General features: G+C 37.6%; 1 protein-coding gene across 1 annotated transcript in view; it reads right to left on the bottom strand.

Moving 5' to 3' along the window:
- Window positions 1–975: 975 nt before the first annotated feature.
- MID2 (midline 2) overlaps window positions 976–23,664 on the bottom strand; it is a 100,761-nt gene continuing 78,072 nt past the window's right edge. Inside the window, 5 exon segments of the mRNA XM_033201061.1 lie at window positions 976–5,909; window positions 6,277–6,484; window positions 8,117–8,278; window positions 14,954–15,097; window positions 16,543–16,670. Of these exon segments, the coding sequence (XP_033056952.1) occupies window positions 5,507–5,909; window positions 6,277–6,484; window positions 8,117–8,278; window positions 14,954–15,097; window positions 16,543–16,670 (1,045 nt within the window). The 3' untranslated portion in view covers window positions 976–5,506.

The raw sequence follows: 23,664 nt of genomic DNA on the forward strand, positions 1-23,664 counted from the left end.
TCCTCCATTCCTGAAAATTCATGGTGGAGGAGAGTCATTCTCATTAGCTGTCATGCTATATACATTTCTAATAACCTTGTAACAATCTATTTGGTCTCTGTTACTCCTAACCATCTTAACTGAGACCTCCTCCCTCTGAACTACAGGCTCAGATTCTCTGAAACTCTGGTACCAATTCTATTCTCAGATAGGGAAGCATAAAAAATCCTGTATCTGCCCTGTCCTGGCACATTAAATGGAGATGGCCTTTCCAAACATCATCACACACACAAAAATATTAAAATCTTGGCTATAGGTAATAGCCCTATATTTGGTATTTGCCTAGGTTGCTCTTCAATTAAACCATTAAACACACAATGTTCCAAATTATTTTCTCCTTTATATTTTACTCCTCTTACCTTTGGGCTGTAGTTCTTATAGGCCCCTGGTCTGATGACCTGTTTCAAGTCACTTCTCTAGCTGCCACCCTTGATTGCCCTGCTTTATTCACTTCATATCGCATGATCCCTTTTAGTCTTAGTGCCACTACAAATCTGATTAAGATATGCCCAATTCCAGCCCTGAGGGACTTCCTAGCTTCCTCCCAGTCTCCTCCTGCGGGCCAGGTGTTTTAACAGTAAGTCAGCTCACTTGCTTCTGGTGCTACCCTAATTTTAATCAATGGGTTCCAGCACTGGGATTTTATTTGTTCTTTGATTCTCACCTTCTGCTCCAATCTCTAAAACTGAATGTGTCATGTTTCCTTGAACCCTATATCTTCATTTCTTTGGTCTTCTTGACCACATCATGCTCCTGAAATCAAAGTCTTCTTGATTGGATTTTCAGCTCCAGACCCCCTGGGTCCTTTCTATCCAGATCACTACCTATTATATGATCCTTGGTTTCCCCTAGTCACTTACTGAATTCCAGAAGAATTCATGGCTATCTTCCTTTTAGTCCTCCCCCAATTAAACTCCAGCGAGAGACAACCAAGAGTTCATGAATACATATATATTTATTTAATTCATAATATAGCATTTTGGATGGACTGGGATATTGTAGAGAGGGATGAGGCTGTGCAATCCACAGATGCTCATATTTCTGTCACTAGCAGAGACACTGTTGGTCCAAAGCTCCCAATACAAACAGTCGTGTGGTAAAGCATTTGATAAAAAATAGTCCAACAATAGTCTAATAAATAGTCTAGCCAATAACAACAACACAGCATATGTCTGAATCTGGCAGACTATACCATAAAAGGCAGTTTGCCTGACCTGATGGCAATCAGTTTGGCCAACCTGTAATACACAGCCAAATACAGCCATTGGTGCCAAGGCTGCAGTTGGCTTCAGGAGCTAGAAATAACTGTAGGAGTGGTTCTTACCTACCTGCCTGACATTCTCCATTCCTTGGAGGAGGCGATATCAAATATTTGAGTTTATTCAAAAGTCTATCCATGGATTGCTCCATCTTGGTAGTCATATATAAATATGTAAACCATGGAAGTTTAGAAAATTCACCTAGTGCGTTTTAGCCAAAAGGAACAGGTAAGTGATTTTGCTGCAATCTGAATTTCACTGCATCCAAGATACACATTGAATTGTATAATAAAAACACATCCAGATGCAGTTACTCTTACTTACAAGTAGCCAGAACCTCAATGTGGCATTAAAATTTCTTTCACACTCTCAAAACAGGTTTTACTTTATTTTTGATTATTTTTGTGCTTTCCTCAGTAAGACAATATAAAAAGTGGAAACAAGCATAAATTGCAGACATAAAATAATCTTCTGGTAGAAACGGTTGTGGAGAACAGGTTGAGTAGTGCAACAACAACAAAAGCTTATGGAGTCACCTTCTTTGAAAATGTTAACTACAGGTCCTATTCTCTTTGTCCAGCTGGGTTTAGCTAAAGGTACCAATTACTTCTCTTAAGGTCCATGGCAGTGCCAGGATTCTATAAAAGTCAAGTTAACTGAAGTAAATATCTGGGGCCCATCACACCCCCACTGAATACTTTGCCACCATGTTGTATCTTAGAAGTCATTTTTCACTGTTTGGCTCAGAAATTGGGACTTCAGAGTTAAACTTCATTGCTTACTCCAAACCCAGTTTAATTCTCCACTTTTCTAAGTAGGCTTAGCTCTGAGTGATTTTTGGCTATAACCAAAATGTAAATCCACCTTCAAAGAACAAAGTTTGACAAGATTGAAATGTTACTGAAAAGAATGGTGCCATATGCTCCAAAGACATTTCCCCAAGATAACTGCCAAAGAGTTTTTGAGGAGGACAATGATCATTTATTATGTAGGAGACTTGATACTTCTGCAAAATAGAATTAATACAGCTCAAATGGAGTAGTAACCAAGCTTTTCTGCCCAGGAAGTAACAAACGTCACTATGAACATGAGAGTACAAGAGGGAAACTTTCATAATTCAGTTTTTCATTGGTACATTCATTCAATAAACATTAGGCAAGCTAATGTTCCAGGCACTGTGCCAGGTATTAAAATATAACAACAACAAAAGACACAGTCCTTCCCCTCAAGGTGTTCAGTCTAGTAGGGAAGATGATTATACATTAAAATTTTCTGTGCATCAAAATCATGAGGAGCTTGTCAAAAATGTAAATTCCTGCCTATGTTCTCAGATATTCTGGTTAGGTCAGGAGTGGGAACCCAAAATCAATTGTTTTGACACACACTAAAGGTGATTCTAACATAGGTGGTGTGCGGACCATGCTTTGAAAAACACTGCTATGCAATGTGATTATTGCTGAGAGAGGGGGATGCTTGGGGTGTCATGGGATCTCCAAAGAGGGACACATCATCCAGTCTAGGGAATAAAGAGTTAGTCTGGTTGAGAGAGATAGAAGTGAGGAAAGGTAGTCCAGGATAGAGTCAAAAGTAGGGTGGGGAAATTAGAGCTTTGTCCCAGGGCACAAAAATATAAAAAAACACCACAATAAGTGAACAGCTTTGGAGAGCAAAGGACAAGGCAAAGGAAATTGTTCTACTGGATGGAGGTTGCATTTTCTGTACTTAGAGCATTTTCACACTATTCCTTTAATTTAAGAAAAATTTCTGTTGTTTACTCTGGGCATTAAAATTGTTAATCATGTTTCTGCTGCAGGCCCAGAGAATAACTTGTGTAAATAGTTAAACTTGGCTAGCTTAATCGATGTGAGGGGAAAAGTGGCAAAAGATGAAGCTGTGTAAGCAAACAGGGACATGAAAAGCCAAACTCTAAGGAGTTGGGACCTTCTACTGGGTGCTAAGGGAGCCAGTGAAAAGTTTTATGAAGGGGAAAAAAATCATTTTTTTGTTTAAGAATTTGGAGATAGGCCCTAGGGAAGAGACAAAGGTGACTGAGAAATGAAGGACACACATTTTAAAGCACTGCTACACTGTATTGGAGCTGGAGGTAGGGAAAGAGATTAACATTTATGGCACACTTAAGAAATGTCAAGTGCTGAGCTAGACAGTTTACATATGCTATCTTTTTTAACCTTAGAAACAGCCGTGTGAAGTAGACATTATTTTACAGAGGAGGAAACAGAGGCTCAGAGAAGTGAGGTACTTGTCCTAGGTCACAACGCTAATAAATGGTAGAAAAACTAGGATCATTTGAATCCAAAGGTTATGAGCTTTCCACTACAGCAAGCTATTTACCAGCACTGATGAATTTTACTGAGGTTGCTCATTTCCTGATTAGCAGTAAGTACATATGGTCTTTAAAACCAAAAAAGATGACGTTGCTGCTAGATTTATATTTTTGAGCCTTCCTTGTGTGTCTGCATCAGTCTTGCTTTCCACATTAAGTGAACAAACAATACATAACTGTTATTGGGGAGGATTATATACTTTGTTTCTTCCACAGAATAGTAAGCCATTGGCAGCAGGTAGAGCATTTTATTAGTATGTGCACTCCCATGGCAGTAGTTTGGTACCTGGCATCTAATAGTTTATTGAATGAATTAATAAATAAGCATCCACCAAACTAGGGGAAAGGAAGAGGGGAGTTTTGACATTTCAAGTCTCCAATCTGGGGAGTTGTTACAGCTACCACTTTGTAATTTTACAGCAGTAATATTTTCACAAATACCAGGAGAACACTTCTGAAGCCATCTTAGCTCCTGGAAGGAGAAAGCTCTGGTTCTCTGACGTCCCCAATCCCTTCAATGGAAATTTTAAAAAAATCATAGACCACAAGGCTCCATTTCCTTCAACTATACTGGTCAGGACTGGGATGAAGTTTATGTCTGCATTTGCATGGAGTGATTGGCTAAGCCAATGAATACTGTAAACAAGATTGCAAAAGGAATGATTATTTATCCCATTTAAGAAAACAAACTGTTTTCAGACATTCTTAAGTACTTCAGAAGTGTTTTATCTGAAAATGCAAGTACATTTATATGTGAATAGTTGGTGCATCAATAATACGCCATTTTTACTGATTAAGTAAAGTAGGTTCCTAAGAGCCTTCACTCTGCAACTTTTTAAAAGCCTAATTCTCATAACTGTATGTACTTGGGAGTAGTAAAACTGTTTTTTAAATAGTCTATGACAGAATTTTTAACAATTCGGATGGCCATCCTCAAGTAGGTAGCATCACTTCTACCTGGATCGATTTTCTATGCAGCAACAGCATCTCTTGTGCAATCTTGTCTGCAAATCTCTCCTAATCCAATAGAGTTCTTCCCATTATCTATGTCATGGTTGCATGTGTATGTATGCATGACAAAGGGAGGAGGGCAATGATGGATAGAGGGAAGAAAGAAATGTTGATTGATTTTGATGTTTCCTTTAGGGGACAAAAATGGATAGTGTAACTTATTTTCCCTTCCAGTATATTTCTCACTCAAAGGAGCAAATTAAAAAGTTTTATGTTCTAGTTTGAGTTGGTGTTTGGAAAAAAAAAACAGTTTTTTTGTATATATAATATATAAAGTGAATATACATACATATGCAAGTGAATATATATAAAGTATATATATATATGTTCACTTTATATATTACATATACACATTCATGGTTTCCTAACAAAACCTTGATGATAGGTTTTCATCAAAAGTAAAATATAGTATGTGATAATTTGACACCGTTCAAAATTCTACATGGCCAAACTAGCCAGTACTAGAAAGGCTGACCACCCCCCTCTTCTGGCTGGCTAGCCCCTTATTCAGGGCATCTTTCCACATTATTTAACTAGAATTACCCTAATTGCTTCCAATATAATTTATATTCCTAAGTCACTGGGAACTTTTAATTCTCAATGACAACAGAGGCATTTTCTAAATTTTTCTCCAATGGCTTGAACACAGACTACTCAGATAATTTGTTCTGAGAAACTCATATATTAATTCAAATATAAGCTTTAATGCACAAAAATTAAATCTGCAGTATCTAGTTATTTTGGATGCTTCAAACAAACTTTATTTTGTATCTCATATATTGAAGGCTAACTTAGGTGTAGGAGGGAAGAATTGCTGAACTAGAGAGCGGTGAATTATATGCTCTCCTGAAACTTAATGACAGGTTTTCATCCCAGAAACATAAGGGGATTCTTGAGGCCTGCAGTTGCATTCCTGCCGCTCAGGGTAATCGATAAAATCTGGGGCGGGCAAGCCAGACAAGATCATTAGGGATTTGTTCCAGATTGTAAATGTTGGACAAACTGGAAGAATGAAGGTCACATCAAAAGTATGAAGATGGAGAGAGTTAGCTGGGTCATAGAAAGACAGCATATTGTTGTCATAATCCAGGAGGACACCCAGACGCTTCAACTGTGGGGGCACATCCACCAGCATTTCCTTGTTGTTATGTCTCACCACGAAGTTACTATTGCAGCGAGAGAAGACCCATGAGGAGGCATTCTTGCCAATCCATTCATTCTTTGGAGCTGATTTGTAGGCAATGCCAATTGCATACCTGTGAGACAGTGGAGAGGAGACAGAAATAAACATTTATGATGATCTGAGTTGTGTTACACACCATATATGATATATAACAAATAGGATACATGTTTATTCCTTAAATAGTTTACACTTAGATGCATGATGCTGATATCACTAGAGCTTTAAAAAGTTAGCAATTAGAACAATGTGGCAATTTCTATCTCCTAGTCCAGTATATTTTCCATTATTTTATGAAAAATTTGGCAAATTTTTCTGGGAGTGGTTTTCATCACATACCTTTTAACTTTGACTTATTGGTATTATGGTTGTGCTATAGAATGAATCTCCTAGGAACCTAATGACAGAGGACAGAAGGGAAAAGGAAAATGGGATCCACTTACCATGTTGAGGAACCCATGACCACCTCCCAATAGTGGCAGCCACTGTCAATGAATATATTTCCTGCTGCCCCATAGCACCCTGTGCCACTAAACCTCTCTGGGGTATGGCTCTTCTTTAGAGAGCTTTCATCCTTCTCCATCTGCAATCCATCATTGGAGATCTTCAACTTCTTGTGAGTCATTTTGGGATCCAATTTAAAGGGTTGGCCTGAAAAACAAAGTAGAAAAAAAAAAAAGAAAAAGCACAGTGAAGTATCTTAAAATTCTACCTTTTCCACCAGCATCATCACTGGCAGGGTATGCTCGATATCATGATCACTCTTGGTCCAGTGCAAGTTGGCTGCTGTTTAAATTTTATTAAGAAAAGAGGCCAGAATCCAGAGTTTTCAATAAAGTAAGAATAAAGGTCAATCTCCCATAAAACGACCTTCATAAAGGCATTTATTTTCCCACTGTGGGAAAAAATGTGGATCTCTCCTAAAAGCAATTTGTGGGAAGTCATATTCCAAGCAAAAAGGAGCTTAATAAGCTGTCCCCCGCATCATATATTATCAAAGTAAAAGGGAGTGCTCAAAGTTTCATGTTCTCAAATATGTTTTGTACTTTGCTTAATTTCAGTGGGTTGTTTGGGATTTGGGTAGATTTTAAGGGAAATAGTGTTATGATGTCTGAGGTGAGGGGAATTGATGAGGTAATTGCTGCTTGATGGCAGAACCAGAAAACCCTGAGAACTCAGCAAGTGGACAACTATTTTTGCCCTCTTACAATTGGGATGTAAATAACATATAATTAGGCAATTTTGTTAGAATGACTGTTGCATCATCAATGATCAGAGAAAACATTTATTGTGTAGGATCATTCACAACAGAGAATTATTTATAACAATATGACAAAAACATTGTTACTGAGGGACCAGTTGCTGTGTATGGCAAGAGATTTATTATACGGAATGCTTCTGTGACAGACACTGTTGGCTAACACATTACCCTTTCTCAACTTTTTCTCTCTTACTCGCTTTCACTATAGAGGCCAGAAAAGCTAAATACTCAATCTCCCAGCCTCCTTTGCTGCTGGGGCGGCTAAGAACATGGAAGCAGATGGAAGCAGAAGTCAGACAGAGCAGGGGAAACTTTTAGGAAAGTTTTGGTTTTCCAGCTAAAAGGGATTATGTGTACCAACTCTTTCCTCTTTCCTTCTTGAGAAGAAATATGACATCTGAAAGCTGCAGTGGTCATCTTGCAGCCATGTGGCTAGAAGCCAATGCACACGGGGAGAAGGAGCCTGCATCTTTTATGACATCGCAAAGCAGCTGCACTAGCCCTGAACTGCCTACCTTCAAACTTCTTCCTATGTGCATGTGTGAGAGAGAAAATATATATTATTCATTAAGCAATTAACAAACGCTGTTTGTTAAGCTATGTTAGTTGCACTTTTTGTTATTGCTGTCAAAAGCATTCTTAACAGATATGGCTTCTCTGTAGTAGGATTTTGCTAGATTATCACAAATAATGCTCTTTTATGCAATTGTCCCCCAAATATAGGGGTGGAGTGCAGAGAAAACTCTTCACTAACATCCTCCCAAGCTACCAGTCTTTGTGCATATCTCTGGGTCCACAAATCTTCCATGGGCACCAACAAACTTCTTGCCCAAAGTACAAACTACAACAGTGTTCCACGGGCACCAACAAACTCCTTGCCCAAAGTACAAACTACAACAGTATAGCTCCTCTACCCAGTTCCACTGCTCCCCATGCACTGCTGTGGGTGCCTGCTCAGGCTGTGTACTCCCCTGGCGTGGAGAAGAAAATTGATCTTTCCTTTTGAAATTACCACAACGTACTGTTTGTTTTTAGTCGGGTAGGTTCACTGTTCCGGCTACCGGCTTGGTTTATGGCTTTAACGATGAAGATGTAGCGAGTCCCGCTCTGAAGTCCATGCACTGTGTAATGGTTCTGTTTAATGTTGGGCACAATCATCCAGCTGTCTACTGAATTATACAGGCCTGTAAAATGGGGGAAAGACAAGGACATTAGCCAGCAGGTAAGAGAGACAGAATGAAAAACACACTGAAAATTCATCAAAAGCCACCCCCTCAAAAGTGAATTCATTTTGTTTTCTTCTGAGTCTTAGAAGATGTAATGAGATGAACCAGGGCTTATGATTCCACTATTTCATTACTGCCACAGAACTAGGCTTAGGCCAGGCTCCATGCTTCTGGCATTTGAATGCAACCACTAACAGAAGTTAGGTTATTTCAATTTTTATTTTTTGCCAGATAACACAGGAATGGCTACTATACAGAGTGGCAGAATCATCGCTCTTATTGAGTCTCTGGATATTTACTCCAAACGTCCACTCCTCTGAGAGCTGAGTCTGGTCTTATATGGATGGAGCAATCCTGTGCAGAGCACAGAAACACGGAAACTCAGCCAAAGGACACGTAGATACTGAATGTCCCTTATTTCACAAATGGGAAACTAGGATTGAGAGAAGCAAAGTGACTTGCCCAAGGCCACAGATAGTCGGTGATGGTGCTGACAGTAGAACCCTGGTATTTTTTAAATGGTAGCCCAGTGTTCTCTCTACTACATCACAGTTCATGGGGCAAACAAAAATGTTCTTTTGTCTCTGCAAGGTAGTGAGGCTCTCAGGGCTTACGATTCCACTCTCCTACTCCATCCTCACCCTTACTTCCCAAACTAGCTGGTCTCCACAGCACCACAGGGAAGCCAAAGAGATGACATGATAACCAAAGCAAGATATCATCTCCCCATTCTTACACAACACATTCTGTTGTGTGATTCCCATGTTCATTTTGGGTTGAGTGGTCCAGGAGCACATTGTTATCTGTAATCTTCCTCCCTTCCAAGTAAGGAAAGGGATCAGAGAACTAGGTTCTGCTTTTGATGGATTTTAGACTGCAAATATTAACTTAAACAGGGGAAATGTACATAATTAAAACATATATCTGGCAAGCTTTTGATAAAAGAAAAACCAACATTCTAGTCTGCAGATTATCTAGACTTCTCTCTACTGTTACCTGCTTTTCAGTTAGTTTACCAGTTTTTAGCCACAGTTCTACTAGAGGGTAGAAAGGGAAGGGCAAGGAAAATAAGCAGTGAATTCAGTCATTTCTATGCAACTCTAGTACAAGATTTAGTGAGGCTGAAAATTGAAAATATAAGTCATGAGTGTTTTGCAAGAGATCTGATCAAAGGTTTATAATTAATCTGAGGGAAAGTTGAAGAGTCTAAATTAAAACTAGTAAAAGAAACATAATGGAGGGCAAACAGATATGCTAGAGAAAGATGAGGAAGAATTGGTGGAGGTGCCCAGTGATTCTCATTAAAACACAATATGGATTAAAAGGGTAGGAGCAATGTTTGAGGCCTTGCCTATGTTACCATACACTGTATGAATCATAAGCTGCACATAAGATTTTAATACAAAGAGGAAAATATATAATCTCCAGATATACACCCAAAAATACAAGGAAAAACTTCACAATGAAGTACTATGCAGCTGTGAAAAAAGAATGAGGAAAAGATCTCTATTAACTGATATAGACTGATTTCAATGAAATTTTGTCAATTGAAAAAAGCAAATTCCAAAAGTATATATGTATATGTAGTATATATGCAGTACACTACTTTTTTGAGAGAAAGAAAAATAAGAAAACATGCATATATTTGCTTGGATTTACAAAGCAACAACAATAAAAACAGGAAAGATAAATAAAAAATTCATGAAGTTGGTTATCTACAAGGGGTAGGGGGTGGAGGAACAGGATTAAAAAGATATGGGAGGAAATGACATTTCTCTGAATGTACCTTTTTGTATAGCATCCTCTTTGGGAAATACATTGTTTTACAAATTCAAAGAAATAAAATTAAATCAATACAGATGGGAAAAGTGGGGACTAAAACTGAAGGCAAACTGAAACAAACCCAACCGCATTTCAGATGAACAGCATAATTACACCAACATGGTTGGGGTGGGAAGAAAACCTCAAACAAATCCTGAAGTATTGTTAGCCAGTTTGTTTTTGTAGTGGCATGGACAAAGCAATTCAGAAACTATTTTAGATGTATTATGGGATTGAGCAAATGAGTACATGTGTTGATGTTGGGAGCCAGTGTTCATACTGTGGAAGAAGGAACATGCAAATACAGAATGGAGAAAGGCAGGAAAGAACCTGTGGGGATGGACTGGAATTTAAGGTATTGATGTAAACTCATGACTCCTAAAATATACGTATGTTTATGTGCACATAAATAAAGTATGTATGCATGTATATTATATGGGGTGCACATGCTTACATATATGGATGTTTGTGTATATCTAGCATATCTAGCACTCAGGCCTTGGTCTCTAATATTGTCCCACTAAAATAAACCAGGGTTCCTTGGGAAAAAAAATGACTGATTTCAAGGCTGGGACAGAATAAGGTCAAAATGAGCCTAGAACATTTTGTTATGCCAGAAAGTAAGGAAGTGCTCAAGAAAATGATGGAGGAATGTTATATGGACTCAGAAATCACCTTGAAAGGCTCCCAATGGCTAAATCTTGACAATTTGAACACCAACACAAGTAAGGGCAGTAAATAATTATTAACAATCGAAAAAAGAGAATTCATCAGCCCATACTGATATATAAACAAATGGGAGGAATGGGAGTGGGGCTCTTGCTTATAGTAGAATGCCAAGCGCCAACTTGAAAATGTGGGAGGAATATTCAACTGTAAAATAATCATTTTGCAATCATCATATTACTGATTGATTCAGGCAAGTATCGTCAACTGATAATAAAACAAGGGTAAGGGTGGGGATGAGATGGTTTGATGAAGAAGCAGGGTATTTTTATGGTTTTAAAATATACCACACAGATTACTTATTAGCGGCAAAAGAAAAAGTAGTAACTACAGTGAATAAATCAGACAACATCTTAACTAGGTGATCAAAATTAGCATCATCAGTGAAGGGCAAGTGGACATCATGTGTCTCCAAATATTATACCCTAAGAAAGAACTGTACTGCTGAATATAATCGTGAGAAAACTTCAGAAAAAATCAAAATAAGGAGCAGTACAATGAAGTATAATAAAGACATAAAAGAACATTTAAAAAAAATGTCAGTGTTGTTCAAGACAAAGAAAGGCTGAAGAAATGTTCCAGATTAAAGGAGATATGACAAAAGAGATATGACAATTAAATGTAATACCTGACCCTAAACTATCAAGGACAATATTGGGTTCTTTATATGTCATAAAGAATATTATTTGGTCAAATGTCAAAACTTGGAATATAAATGGTGGTTTAGATAAAATTATTGCATCAAGGTTAAATTTCTTCAAGTTGGTAACTATACTGTGGTTATGTAAGAGAATTTCCTTATTCTTAGGAAATATACACTGAAGAATTCAGAGGTGAAAGACCATGATGTATGCAGTTTGCTCTAAAATGGTTCCAAAAAAACAGGGAATGTTAGCAAATGCTAAAGGAAATTGGACAAATATTAACAGTAGGTGAATTTGGGTAAGGCATATACAGGTGTTCTTTGTGCTAGTCTCGCAAGTTTTCTGTGATTTTGAAATCATTTCTAAATTTTAAAAGGTAAATATATGATCCTCTAGGTATTACTGAGATTTAGTAAGATAGGACTTATGACTGAACTATGTCAGTGGAAGTATACCTTTTGTTCAAAAGGGAAAAATTACAACATGGAAATCCCTGAACCTGAGTGTAAATGTGTGGCAGAGAGTATTTGCATGAGAATGAAAAGGAAGGGAAACAGAAGTTACATCTTTCTGGTAGTAAGTTACAGTCTGCCTGGCTAGACAGAGTTTACGGCTAATGCTTTTGTAACGCAAAACACAAAATTCAAACAGAGGAAAGATAATACAGTAATCAGAAGACAAACACACTCACATATTTGTTGGAATTCTCATTCACCTCACAGCATAATCTGAAACATTATCGGTTGTGATCATTTCAAATCTTAGAAGAGGTGGGAAGAAAGTTAAAATCAAGAAATAAAGTTGAAAGAAAAGGTGAAGGGGGAATAATCCTCACCAACAAGAATAAAATTTCTGGATAAAGAAAATGTGCAAAAACATCTAAGGAAAGTAGCTCTCAGAATGGAGGTTCAGTCAACTGTGGCAGGCCAGACTGGCGGGTAGGATTGGGATCCTGAATCTTCAAAAATACTTATTCCTAGTAAAATAGTTTCCCATTGCCATCAAAATTTTGCTTCAGGCCTCTGCCCTTGTCCTTGTTCTAACAAACTTTTCTATCAATAACTAGAGGAAGAAATAGAAGGCAGGCTGTGAGGGTAAGCAAGCATATTTGAAAGTAGAATCTGTATCCCAAAGGATTTTAGCATGCTGAAATGAAGTCGCAGAACTAACCAGATAAAATGTACTAGGGATAAATTCAAGGCTTTGTATTTTTGTTTTAGACATTCAATTGTATAAGAACAGGATTTGGAATACATAGAAAATTCAGTTGATCATATGCTTAGTAAACAGTCAGTAGTCAAAGTGGCTGCTGAAAAAAAGGTAGAGGGCAAAGGGGCATCAGTTAATGTACAAGAGAAATAATCCAGCTATCCTCTGCAGTGGTCAGATCACTTTTGGAGTACTGCATTCACTTCGTTGACAGAACATTTTATAAAGCACAGTGATAAACAGGATGTGTTCTTAAAAATGATACTAGGGTAGCAAAAGATCTGAAACTATGTCATATGAGGAGCAATTGAAAGAAAGGAAGATGCCTAGCCTGGAAAAGAGAAAATTTAGAAGGACATAGGAACTAACGAAAATTATTTGAGGAACTGTTATGTGAAAGATGGATTAGGTTTGTTAGTGAGGCACAAAAGGTCAGAACTAGGACTAACTGGTTGTTGTGGTTTACTTCAAGGAGCATTAAACTTGAAGTCTGACAGGCTCAAGCTGCAACCTTGACTCCAACATTTCGTAGCTCTGTGACTTTGGGCAATCACTCAACTTGAGCCCCAGTTTCTTCATCTATAAAGTGGAGTTAATAACATTTCATAAGGCTAAGTAAGCACCCATAAGGACTAAATGAGATAATGTATGTGGGAGCATTTGTAAATGGCAAAGCATAATACACATGTAAATTATTATTGTCGTTATTATTTACTAAAAGGAAGAGTTAAGCCTCTTATAAGGAAGCACTGGCCATTATTTATAGCTGCACAACAATCAAATGGGTTGTTTTGTTAGAAGTGAGCTACCCACCACGGGAAATGTTCAAGCAGAGAGAGGATGATTATCTACTGAGTGTCTGGCAGGAGGGAAGAAGATTAGACTAGATGACTTCTAAGGTCCATTCAATTCTAAGATGCTATGATCCTATCACTGTTGAGAATTACCCTTTAAGCTTTTCTTTACAAAGGACTATATAACCTTGGAAACAGAGGTGACAACCTTTAGATCTTTGTCACTTCTCAGACTTCTTCTTAATTCCTGGGAGATGACTGCTTTCCCCATATCAGGAAAAAGAAGCATAGTTGTTGGCATTAAGACTTTCCAGAGAAGGACAGACAAGTAAATCAGTGGGGCATTAGAGTTTGTGACTTCACAATCTGAAGAAACACCCAGGAACATAGCTATATGGGCCAAGTGGTTTAGGTGGAGTTGCATGAGGAAAATGCTTTTTAGAGTTTGATCCCCAAATGTCCTCTCATCTCCCCACCCCACCTTGTTACAAAACAGAATTCTGCCCCAGATTTGTCACAAAACAGGAAAAGGAAGCCTATTAGAAGGTGTGAGTTGGAAAAACTACTCTCATGCTGGCCTATGAAGTCAGACACAAAAGCAGGAACAAAAAGGTAAAAGAAAACACTAATTTGCAGCTATGGAGATGCTATTTTAGGTTGGGAATCTGTTCCAGTCTTGAATCCAGCTTTAATTTTGCTTTTGTTTCCATTTCCACCCCGTGCCCCCCCCCTCCACTGCCCCCACACCCAGGGCATTGAGGGGAACTTTCAGCTCATCCCCTCTTGACTGGCATGAGTGAAGTTCCTACTTTGCTTTGTCTTGCTCCAATTCACCAGAAAGTGAAACCATAACATGTGAGCTAAAAAACAGCTTTGTTAACCTTTTCATTTTGTGGCCCACTGACATGTTTTCATATTTAGCATAATTCTTAGTGGAAAGGAAGAAGTAAAGGGAAGAGTGACAGAGGCAGGAGGCTTGTCACCATATTAACTGACAGAGGTAGGTTTGGTAAAGGAAACGTCTTTGAACATAATGTATTTTACCATGATAATGAAGTAGAAGAAGAGTCAAGGAGAGAGATGTTCATACACACAGAACCAGCAATGATGGTGGCAAGGAACAAGTACCAACCAAGCTGTACTCTCCTTGGGAAAGTGGAGTGACATGGATTAATTGAGGAAAGGCTAAGGGTTACATAAATGAATGGGAACGGTCCCAGTAACTGCCCAGCAAGGAAATATACGACTTGCTTGTTACCCATCAGTAAGGTCTTTGCAATGCCCTGGGGAGCTTACACTGTCTATGAAACACTATACTAAACAACCTAACATGTCTTACAAACACTTGCCTCGTGGCGCCCCGGCCAATCTTGAGCAGCTTACTGCTTCCTTACATTTCCTTATCTCTGGCCACAGGCCCCAACTACACCATGACTTACTGATGAAGTTAGCCTGGCCAGTGAATATGGTGTACTGAAGCTCATAGGAGCTGATGCTGAACTCATCATCCGAGATCCAGTGGACTGTAATGGTGTCATGGGAGGCAGTACAGAGTTCTTCTCGGATAGATGGTGGGTTTGGGGCTGTAAGGAAAGGTGGAAAAGAAAGTAAGGAAACCATACTCTCTCTTCTGGAATTTTACAATTGTTACTCTTCTGCCTAACCCAACATCTCTTGAAGAGAAGATTTTCTTAATAGAGAATCTTTAAATTGCATGAACCATGCAATCTGAAGCAAAATGCTGGGACCTCAAGCTCCCTAAAACCACTTTTCTACAACATAATATAAGCCTAAACTTTTCTACAACAAAAATATAAGCCTAAATTTTTGTGATGATTGCCCCAGCTGTCTAGTCTGCCTGCATAAACACTTATGTAGACATTAAAGTGATTATATGGTTTTCTTAACATATGGTCTTCAACTTAATTTTTTTATTTCAAAATGAGTATATATATATATATACTTAGATGGTATATATATATATATATATATATATATATATATATATATATATTTAGATGGATTTTTGCTCTTGTTGCCCAGGCTGGAATTCAGTGGCACGATCTTGGCTCACTGCAACCTCCGCCTCCTGGGTTCAAGTGATTCTCCTGCATCAGCCTCCCAAGTAGCTGGGATTACAGGTGCCCACCACCATGCCTGGCTAATTTTTGTATTTTTAGTAGAGACAGGGTTTTGCCATGTTGTCCAGGCTGGTCTCGAACTCCTGACTTCAGGTGATCCACCCACCTCGGCCTCCCAAAGTGCTGGGATTACAGGCGTGAGCCACCGTGCCCGGCCCCATTACATATTTTTAGCTGTATAGTCAAGTGCAAAATGATGAGTTCCCTCATCTACAAAATAGGGGTGATAATTAACTTATAGATTTGTTGTAAGGATTAAAGATATAAAATTAATATACAGTGTCTAGAATAAAGTAGATGTTCAATAAGGGGCACCTATTTAATGCAGTAACAAAACAGCTGCAAAAATAGTTTGTGTATATTTTTTTCATGAAATGATCATTAAACAATCCTGAAAGTAGCCAGCATTTTTAACAGGCTGGTTGTGTCCCTCATTTTCTAAAATTGTCTGAGAGCCAGATATTTCTTACATTTTTCTTCCTGATCTACTAACTCTTAATTTTCCTTAAAATCATTTTGGTAGTACTTGTACCCACATAAGGTATTCTCTAACATTCCCTAATTGTCACCTGAGTTCTACTCTCATAACAAGCAACAATACATTACTGTTAGATTCATAAGGACAAATCTATCAGCAAATTTCTTTTGTTTTACTCTTAAGTATAGATGGTATACCCATTTTGATCCTAGAAATAGTTAACAAATCATAAATCATCTTTTTTTCTGTTACATGAACTAAAATATATTCTGTCTGAAAAGATATATGCATCATTTTGAAGATTACAAAATATGTAAATTATAAATATTGTCTTTTTCAAATTATTTTTTAGTAAAAGCATACCAGAAGAAAAAAAATTAAATGGGAAGGAAGCACAGTATTTTCACACCTGTTAAATAATCTAACCCCTCTAGCAGTTTCTTTTCTCTGGAAAAATCTAAAGCAAAGTTTTCAAAGGCATCATTAAAATTGATGTCTGGAATCAGAACTTGAGAAGATGCAGTTGCCATAGCGACCCTGAAAAAAAGAAAAGTACATCAATATACATCAAAATAGGTTGCAACCTTCACCCAGTTTTTGATTTCTGATTTAACAAGGTGAAAATAAATGACTTGTAAGGCTTGATTTATTTAGTGAAAATATCATATCTGTGCCTTTCCAATGGGAACCATTTAAATTTTAATCATCAGGAACCAATTAAGAGTTATACCATATTTATTCACATATGTTCACCCCTCAAACACACTCCCCCATCCGGTCTTAATTTTGAGAAGTAAATACAGAATTTTTTCCCCTCTGCATCATTTTCCATCTGGCAGGCAGCATCAAAACTAGACCCTTAAAGACTTGGTAAAAACAGTTCGAGATTTTTCTTTTTTGTTTATGCTAGTCAGCAAGTCAGCATGCTAGGTTAACACCTTCCCTAAATATATCGTTTATATGATTTTTTTTTTTTTTGAGATGGAGTCTTGCTGTGTCACCCAGGTTGCAGTGCAGTGGCACCATCTCAGCTCACTGCAATCTCTGCCTCTCCGACCCCCTTCCAGATTCAAGCGATTCTCATATTTCAGCCTACCTAGCTGGCGCCCACCACCACGTCCAGCTAATTTTTGTATCTTTAGCAGAGATGGGATTTTGCCATGTTGGCCAGGCTGGTCTCAAACTCCTGACCTCAAGTGATCCACCCATTTTGGCCTCCCAAAGTGCTGGAATTACAGGCATGAGCCACCCACCTGACCTATGTGATCTTTTATAGCACTTATATTTCACTTTATTATCCTCCGATTATATAGTGCTATGATAGTGTTATCTTCCCAACTAATTCTACGAGTCTCAAGAGCAGGGTTCATATTTTGTACCTCTTAATATCTTCCATGGTCCTAACACAGCATTTGACACATAGTTGAAAAATAATTGTTGAATGAACAATTGAATGACTAAACAAAATAACTGCTAACATTTATCGAGTGCTTAGTATATACAATGCTCTCTACATTCACTTTACACACATTATCTAATTTACTCTTTACCATAACCCTATGTAGTAGATGTTATTTCAATTTTGCAAATGAGAAAGTTGACACATTGAAATGCTAAGTAACTTGTCCAAGATCACACAACCAGTAAGAGTCAGAAATGTAATTGAGCCCATGTCCATCTGATTCTAAATTCTATACCCTTCACCACTTAGAGTGTTCTTCAAAAAACTGAGGTATATTTTACATACTTCAGCAATTGTTAGCCATCATTAGAAATCGGGATTATCTGGAGGAGCTTTTGCCAAAATATACATGTTTTAGTCCTGTGCAAGATATTCTAAATCAGAGCCAATGAAGATGCTTGAACATGTAAATGATGGTGAGGAAAGAAAAATTCACTTGGCAACAATATGTAGGTTAGAGGAGAGAGAAAAGGCATTGAATGTAGGAAGACCAGAGAGGAAACTTTTACGGTGAGCTAGTTGTAAGGGAATGAGAAACTGAAAAATACATATCCTCATGTACATATACCCTGCTATACATCTACCAACAACATCTCTTATTGTTTCTGCAAATAGAGATGTTTCAGGGATAAGCTACAGGCAAAATGAAAGACTAGCTCAGTACAATCATAAGGTCTCACGTGAATAGCCAAGATTTGGTGAGTAAGGAGACAACTTCTTTAGGATAACAGTTAATCTAGAAAATTAGCTCATGGAATTTCTTTCTGGCCTCTCCAATCTTCTTTATTTCTTCCATCCATCTGTCCAATACTTATTAAGCACAACTAGTGTGCCAGGTACTGTACTGGGCACTGGAGATACACAAAGTGAACAAGTTTTGTTGTGGTTCTTGCCCTCAAGAGCTCACACATCATGAAGGAGAAAGACATTACATGGGCAATAGAAGTGCTGCTACAAAGGGAATAGAGCGTACACAGGAGTTATCTGAAGGGACTTGGGAGCTAAGGGAAATCTCCCCTGAGGAAGTCGATTTTAACTAATGATCTACCTAATGAGTAAGAGTTAACAAAGCAAAGACTATGTGGATGTGTGTGTGTTCTCTCTTGTTTGAAGCCTGGAGAATGAGACAAAATCATGCAGGACTTTGTAGGCCATGTTACAAACGTTGGATTTTATCCTAAGAACGATGGGAGTCACTAAGCATTTTAGGTGGGGAAGTAATATGCTGAAATTCATGTTTCAGGAATAGTACTATGGCTTCAGTGGAGGGATTGGAAAAGGTCAAAACTGGAAGCAAAGAGACCAGATTTTTAAGTGTCTTGGAATAAGCATACGTGTAAACAAATAAAACAAAAAGGGTTAATTCACAAAGCATCAAAGAAAACAAAGTCAAAGCAAACATATGGCAAATAAATATATTTTAAAAGTCCAACTATATGAGAAATCAAAGAAATGTAAATTAACATGAGATAACATTTAAATTACAAACAAATGACAGCATAGGAGCTTTTATGCCTATATTCAATAATGCCTACATATTTGTATTAGGATTGAAATTGATACATATTTTGAAGGCCAAATTAGCATTAAATTTCAAAATAGCTTAAAATATAAATCTTCTTTGACACCACAGTTCTATTTCATAAAATTTTTATTATGGAAATAATTGAGATGTATGCAAAGATACAACTACAAGGGCACTCAACACACCATATGTAGCCTAATTGTCTAACAGTGGAGACTGAGTTAAGTAATGTACTATATATCAAAAGATAAAATAACAGAGGCAATTGGAAATCAGATTTTATAATAATATCCAATGATATAGAGAAAAGTTTGTGATATATTGTTTCAAATGTAGAGTATAATACAGTATATATAGCATGATATCATGTTTGTGAAGTATATCTAATTAGAAATATTGGAATACTATATTCCTAAATGTTAACGGTGGATGAAAGGTTAAGAATGGGTTAAAACTGACCTGGTGGGGTGTGTGTGTGTGTGGTGTGTGTGTGTGTGTGTATGTGTGTGTATCTGACTGTGTTTTTTTTTATTTAAGCAAAACACAACATAAGCTATATTGTTGCAGTCTCTTAAGGCCTTGGTCTCTATTACAAATAATATAAGGCATCATTTGTAAGGGGAAAGACATACCTCTCCCAGCTAAAATTTCATTTTAACTGAAATCATGGTACCTTAACACAATACAGTGCATAAAGGTGGGGGAAAATTTCAGACCCTGTGGGAGACCAGTATTGAAGTTGGGAAGATGATTCTCAAGTCATATTACATAGATAGTCATCTATTCTACCTACGCCTCAGGTTATACCTGAGCCTATGAAAATAAGATGCAGATAAAGAGTTGGGAATCATAACCATCTAAATGGTAACTGAAGCCCTAGGAACCAATGAGTGTGCAACAAGGAGAACGTGTAATGAGAGAAGAGAATAACTTAAGACAGAATCACAAAGAACAATAGCATTAAAGGAATAGGCCAAGGAAACATTGCTCACAAAGGCAAAACAAAACAAAAACAACTAGGTAGGAAGAAAACCAGGAGTGTTCATGGAAGCTAAGGGCAGAGAAATTTCAAGTAAAAATGATCAGGAGGACAAATGCTACTGAGAGATCAAGTAAGATGAAACAAAGGGGTGTCTATTATATTTAGCAACAAGGTATTCATTTGATGACCTTGAAAAGAATACTTTCAATGGTGTGGTAGTGGGACAAAACATTTTAGAGGGTTGGAGAGTAGAGATTATTAAATATAGTGGTTTGAATATATGTTTTATTTTTGCTTTCATGAAATCTCACTGAAATAACAGTCAAAGAATGAAATGTCATAAACCTACAAAGACAAAGAGAATGGAAAAGAGATGCCAACAAGTAAAAGATTGTCAACAAATGTTTGGAAGCTAGAAAGCGATGAAATGTGTGGTAACCAACAACAGACCAGAGAAAGCTAGATCAGGAAGCCAACAACATCAAGTTGATTTAGTGCCACAGAAAGTTGAAAGTTTTCATAAGGAACAACTAGATCCACAGATTCAGGCACACTAAACCAGAAACTACCCTTCCTTCATTCTGGAAGGATATGTGAGGTTTACTTTCTGCTGAGCTTTGACATTATACTAAAAGTCTTAAAAACTCTCAGCTCCTTTTCCCTCCTTGACTCCCAGAATGCTGGCAGCCAGGCTTATACCTTCCACACCGCTGCCCCTCCAATCAAAAGCAGGAGATTGGAGGATTCCATCCAAGGGAATCTGACCCAAGAGAAAAGACCTACAGAACTGACACTTTGGAGTACTCAATAAAAAGCCAGCATTCTGCCTTATAATCCTATAGCAAAGTTCACAAGGCCATAAATTATTCCCATCCACTCAGAGTTTCCAGTCATCTTTCAGTGCTTAAATTCAAACACACAACCAGTAGTTTGCCAGATATTTAGGAAAAGACAACAATTTAAACTAACAGAGAAAAGGAACTGGGAGGAAATCCAGACAATGCAGGGTTTAGAAGCAAACTTTTAAAAATGATAATATTCTCAAGAAGAAAACCAAATAGTTTGTATCCACAAAGCAAAAACAGAATGCTAAAAAAGAAACAAGGATGAAGGATGAGCTCTTGTGAATAAAATTAGGAATGCTGAAATTAAAATTTCAATAGAAGGATTTAATGAAAAATTAAGGAAGTATCTTAGTAAAACAAGAAGACAAAGTCATGGAAAATGGAAAAGATAAAATTAGAGAAAAAAGGCTAGGATGTCCAACAGTTCACTAATTAAAGTCCCATAAACAAAGAAGAGAAATAATAAAGGGGAGGAAATTAATAGCAAATAATACAAGAACATTTCCAGAGCTAGAGGTCACCGGTCTTTAGATTAGAAAGATTCACTGAGTGCCCAGGAAAAATGAATGATAAAAAGTCCACAATGGGCCAGGCATGGTGGCTCACCCCTGTAATCTCAGCACTTTGGGAGGCCAAGGTGGGCAGATCACTGGAGATCAGGAGTTTGAGACCAGCTTGGCCAACATGGTGAAACCTCATCTCTACTAAAAGTACCAAAATTAGCCAGGCACGGTAGTGGTAATACCAAAATTAGTACTGTCCCAAGCCTGTAGTCCCAGCTACTAAAAATACCAAAATTAGCCGGGCACGGTAGTAGTAATACTAAAATTAGTAGTGGCCCGAGCCTGTAGTCCCAGCTACTAGGGAGGCTGAGACAGGAGAATCACTTGAATCTGAGAGGCGGAGGTTGCAGTGAGCTAAGATCGTGCCACTGCACTCCAGCCTGGGCAACAGAGTAAGAAGAAAGAAAGAAGGAAAGAAAGAAAGACAAAGAAAGAGAGAAAGAGAAAGAGAGAAGAGGGAAAGGAAAGGAAAGGAAAGGAAAGGAAAGGAAAGGAAAGGAAAGGAAAGGAAAGGAAAGGAAAGGAAAGGAAAATCTACAACCGAGGCAAATCTTGGTGAAATTTCAGAAAAACTGGGTTAAAGATAAGATCTTTAAAGCTTCTAGATTGTAATGGCTATTATTAAAAAGAGGAAGGATAAGTGTTGGTGAGGATGTAGAGAAAAGGGATCCCTTATACACTGTTGGTGGGAATACAAATTACTACAGCCATTATGAAAAAAAATATGGAGGTTCCTCAAAAAACCAAAAATAGAACTACTGTAGGATCCAGCAATCCCACTAGTCAGTATATATCCAAAGAAGTTGAAATCAATATGTCAAAGAAATATCTGCATTCCCATGTTCACTGAAGCATTATTCAGAATAGCCAAGATACGGAATCTACCTAAGTTTCTATCAATGGATGAATGGTTAAAGAAAATGTGGTATAGATACATAATGGAATACTGTTCAGCCACTAAAATTGGAGGAAATCCTGTTATCCTTGACAGCATAAATGAACTTGTAGGACATATGCTAAGTAAAATAAGCCAGGCACTGAAAGATATACCATATGATCTCGCACATAGGTGGAATCAGAAAAAATCAGACTCATAGAAATAGAGAGTAGAGTGGTGGTTACCAGAGGCTGGTAGGAGGAAGAGGGAATGGGGAGTTGTTGGTCAAAGGGTATAAAGTTTCAGTTAGACAGGAGGAATAAGTTTCTGAGATTGTTGTGCAGCAGTGTGAATATAATCAATAATAATATATTGTATGTTTCAAAATAACTGAAAGAGTAAATCTCAATGGCTGACCACAAAAAATGGTAAGTGAGGTAAAGGATATGTTAATTGGCTTCAATTAGTCATTCCACATTGTATGCATATATCAAAACATCACATTGTACCCCATTAATGTATGCAACTGTGATTTGTCAATTAAAAGTAGTATTAACTTTTGTTTAAGCTTCTGGATTTTAAAATATAGGTTATATTCAAAAGATCTGGATTCAAAATGGCAGTGAACTTCTCAACACAATAATGGAAGCCAGGAGACAATGAAGTCATGCCTTCAAAATTTATTTCCAACCTATCAAGTGTGAAAATTAACTTGAAATATTTTTAGGCAAAAAGTTCTTGAAAATTTACTTCCCATGTACTCTTTCTTTCTTAAGAAACTATAGGATAGTTTGTTTGAAAAACTTAAGGGAATCAAGTGCTACAGGAAGGGGAAATCCAGGCAGAGCCCAGTGAGTTCCCTAAAATTAAGGAGACAGAGCTGAGAATCCAAGTGGACGAAGTTGGCTGGAATTCACAGGACATAGTACGAGAGAGGGGAAAGCTGCAAAGAGAATTCTAGAGACCTTCAGAGTTTCCCTCTAGTAGTCAACAAAATACTAATAAACAAATGCATGAGAGGAAACTACATAATGCTGGGGAAAGAGCCACCCAAAAAGATAGGAGGGAACAATCCCTGATGCTCACATAGGTCTAGCAATAGTGTCTGTTCCTACCAGCTAAACTGGAAAATCTCATGACTCACAGGACACTGGATAGAGTACTCAGAAGGGTTTTGCCTCAGTAGTGGGGAAAAATTGTCTCTAGAGTAAACATTGCTCTGATCTCACCTATCAAATCTGAAAACCAAGACTTGAAAAGATCAAGTTGTTTTCAAG

This window comes from Trachypithecus francoisi, unplaced genomic scaffold (genome assembly GCF_009764315.1).
Source record: "Trachypithecus francoisi isolate TF-2019V2 unplaced genomic scaffold, Tfra_2.0 Lachesis_group6, whole genome shotgun sequence".
NCBI classification, from domain to species: domain Eukaryota; kingdom Metazoa; phylum Chordata; class Mammalia; order Primates; family Cercopithecidae; genus Trachypithecus; species Trachypithecus francoisi.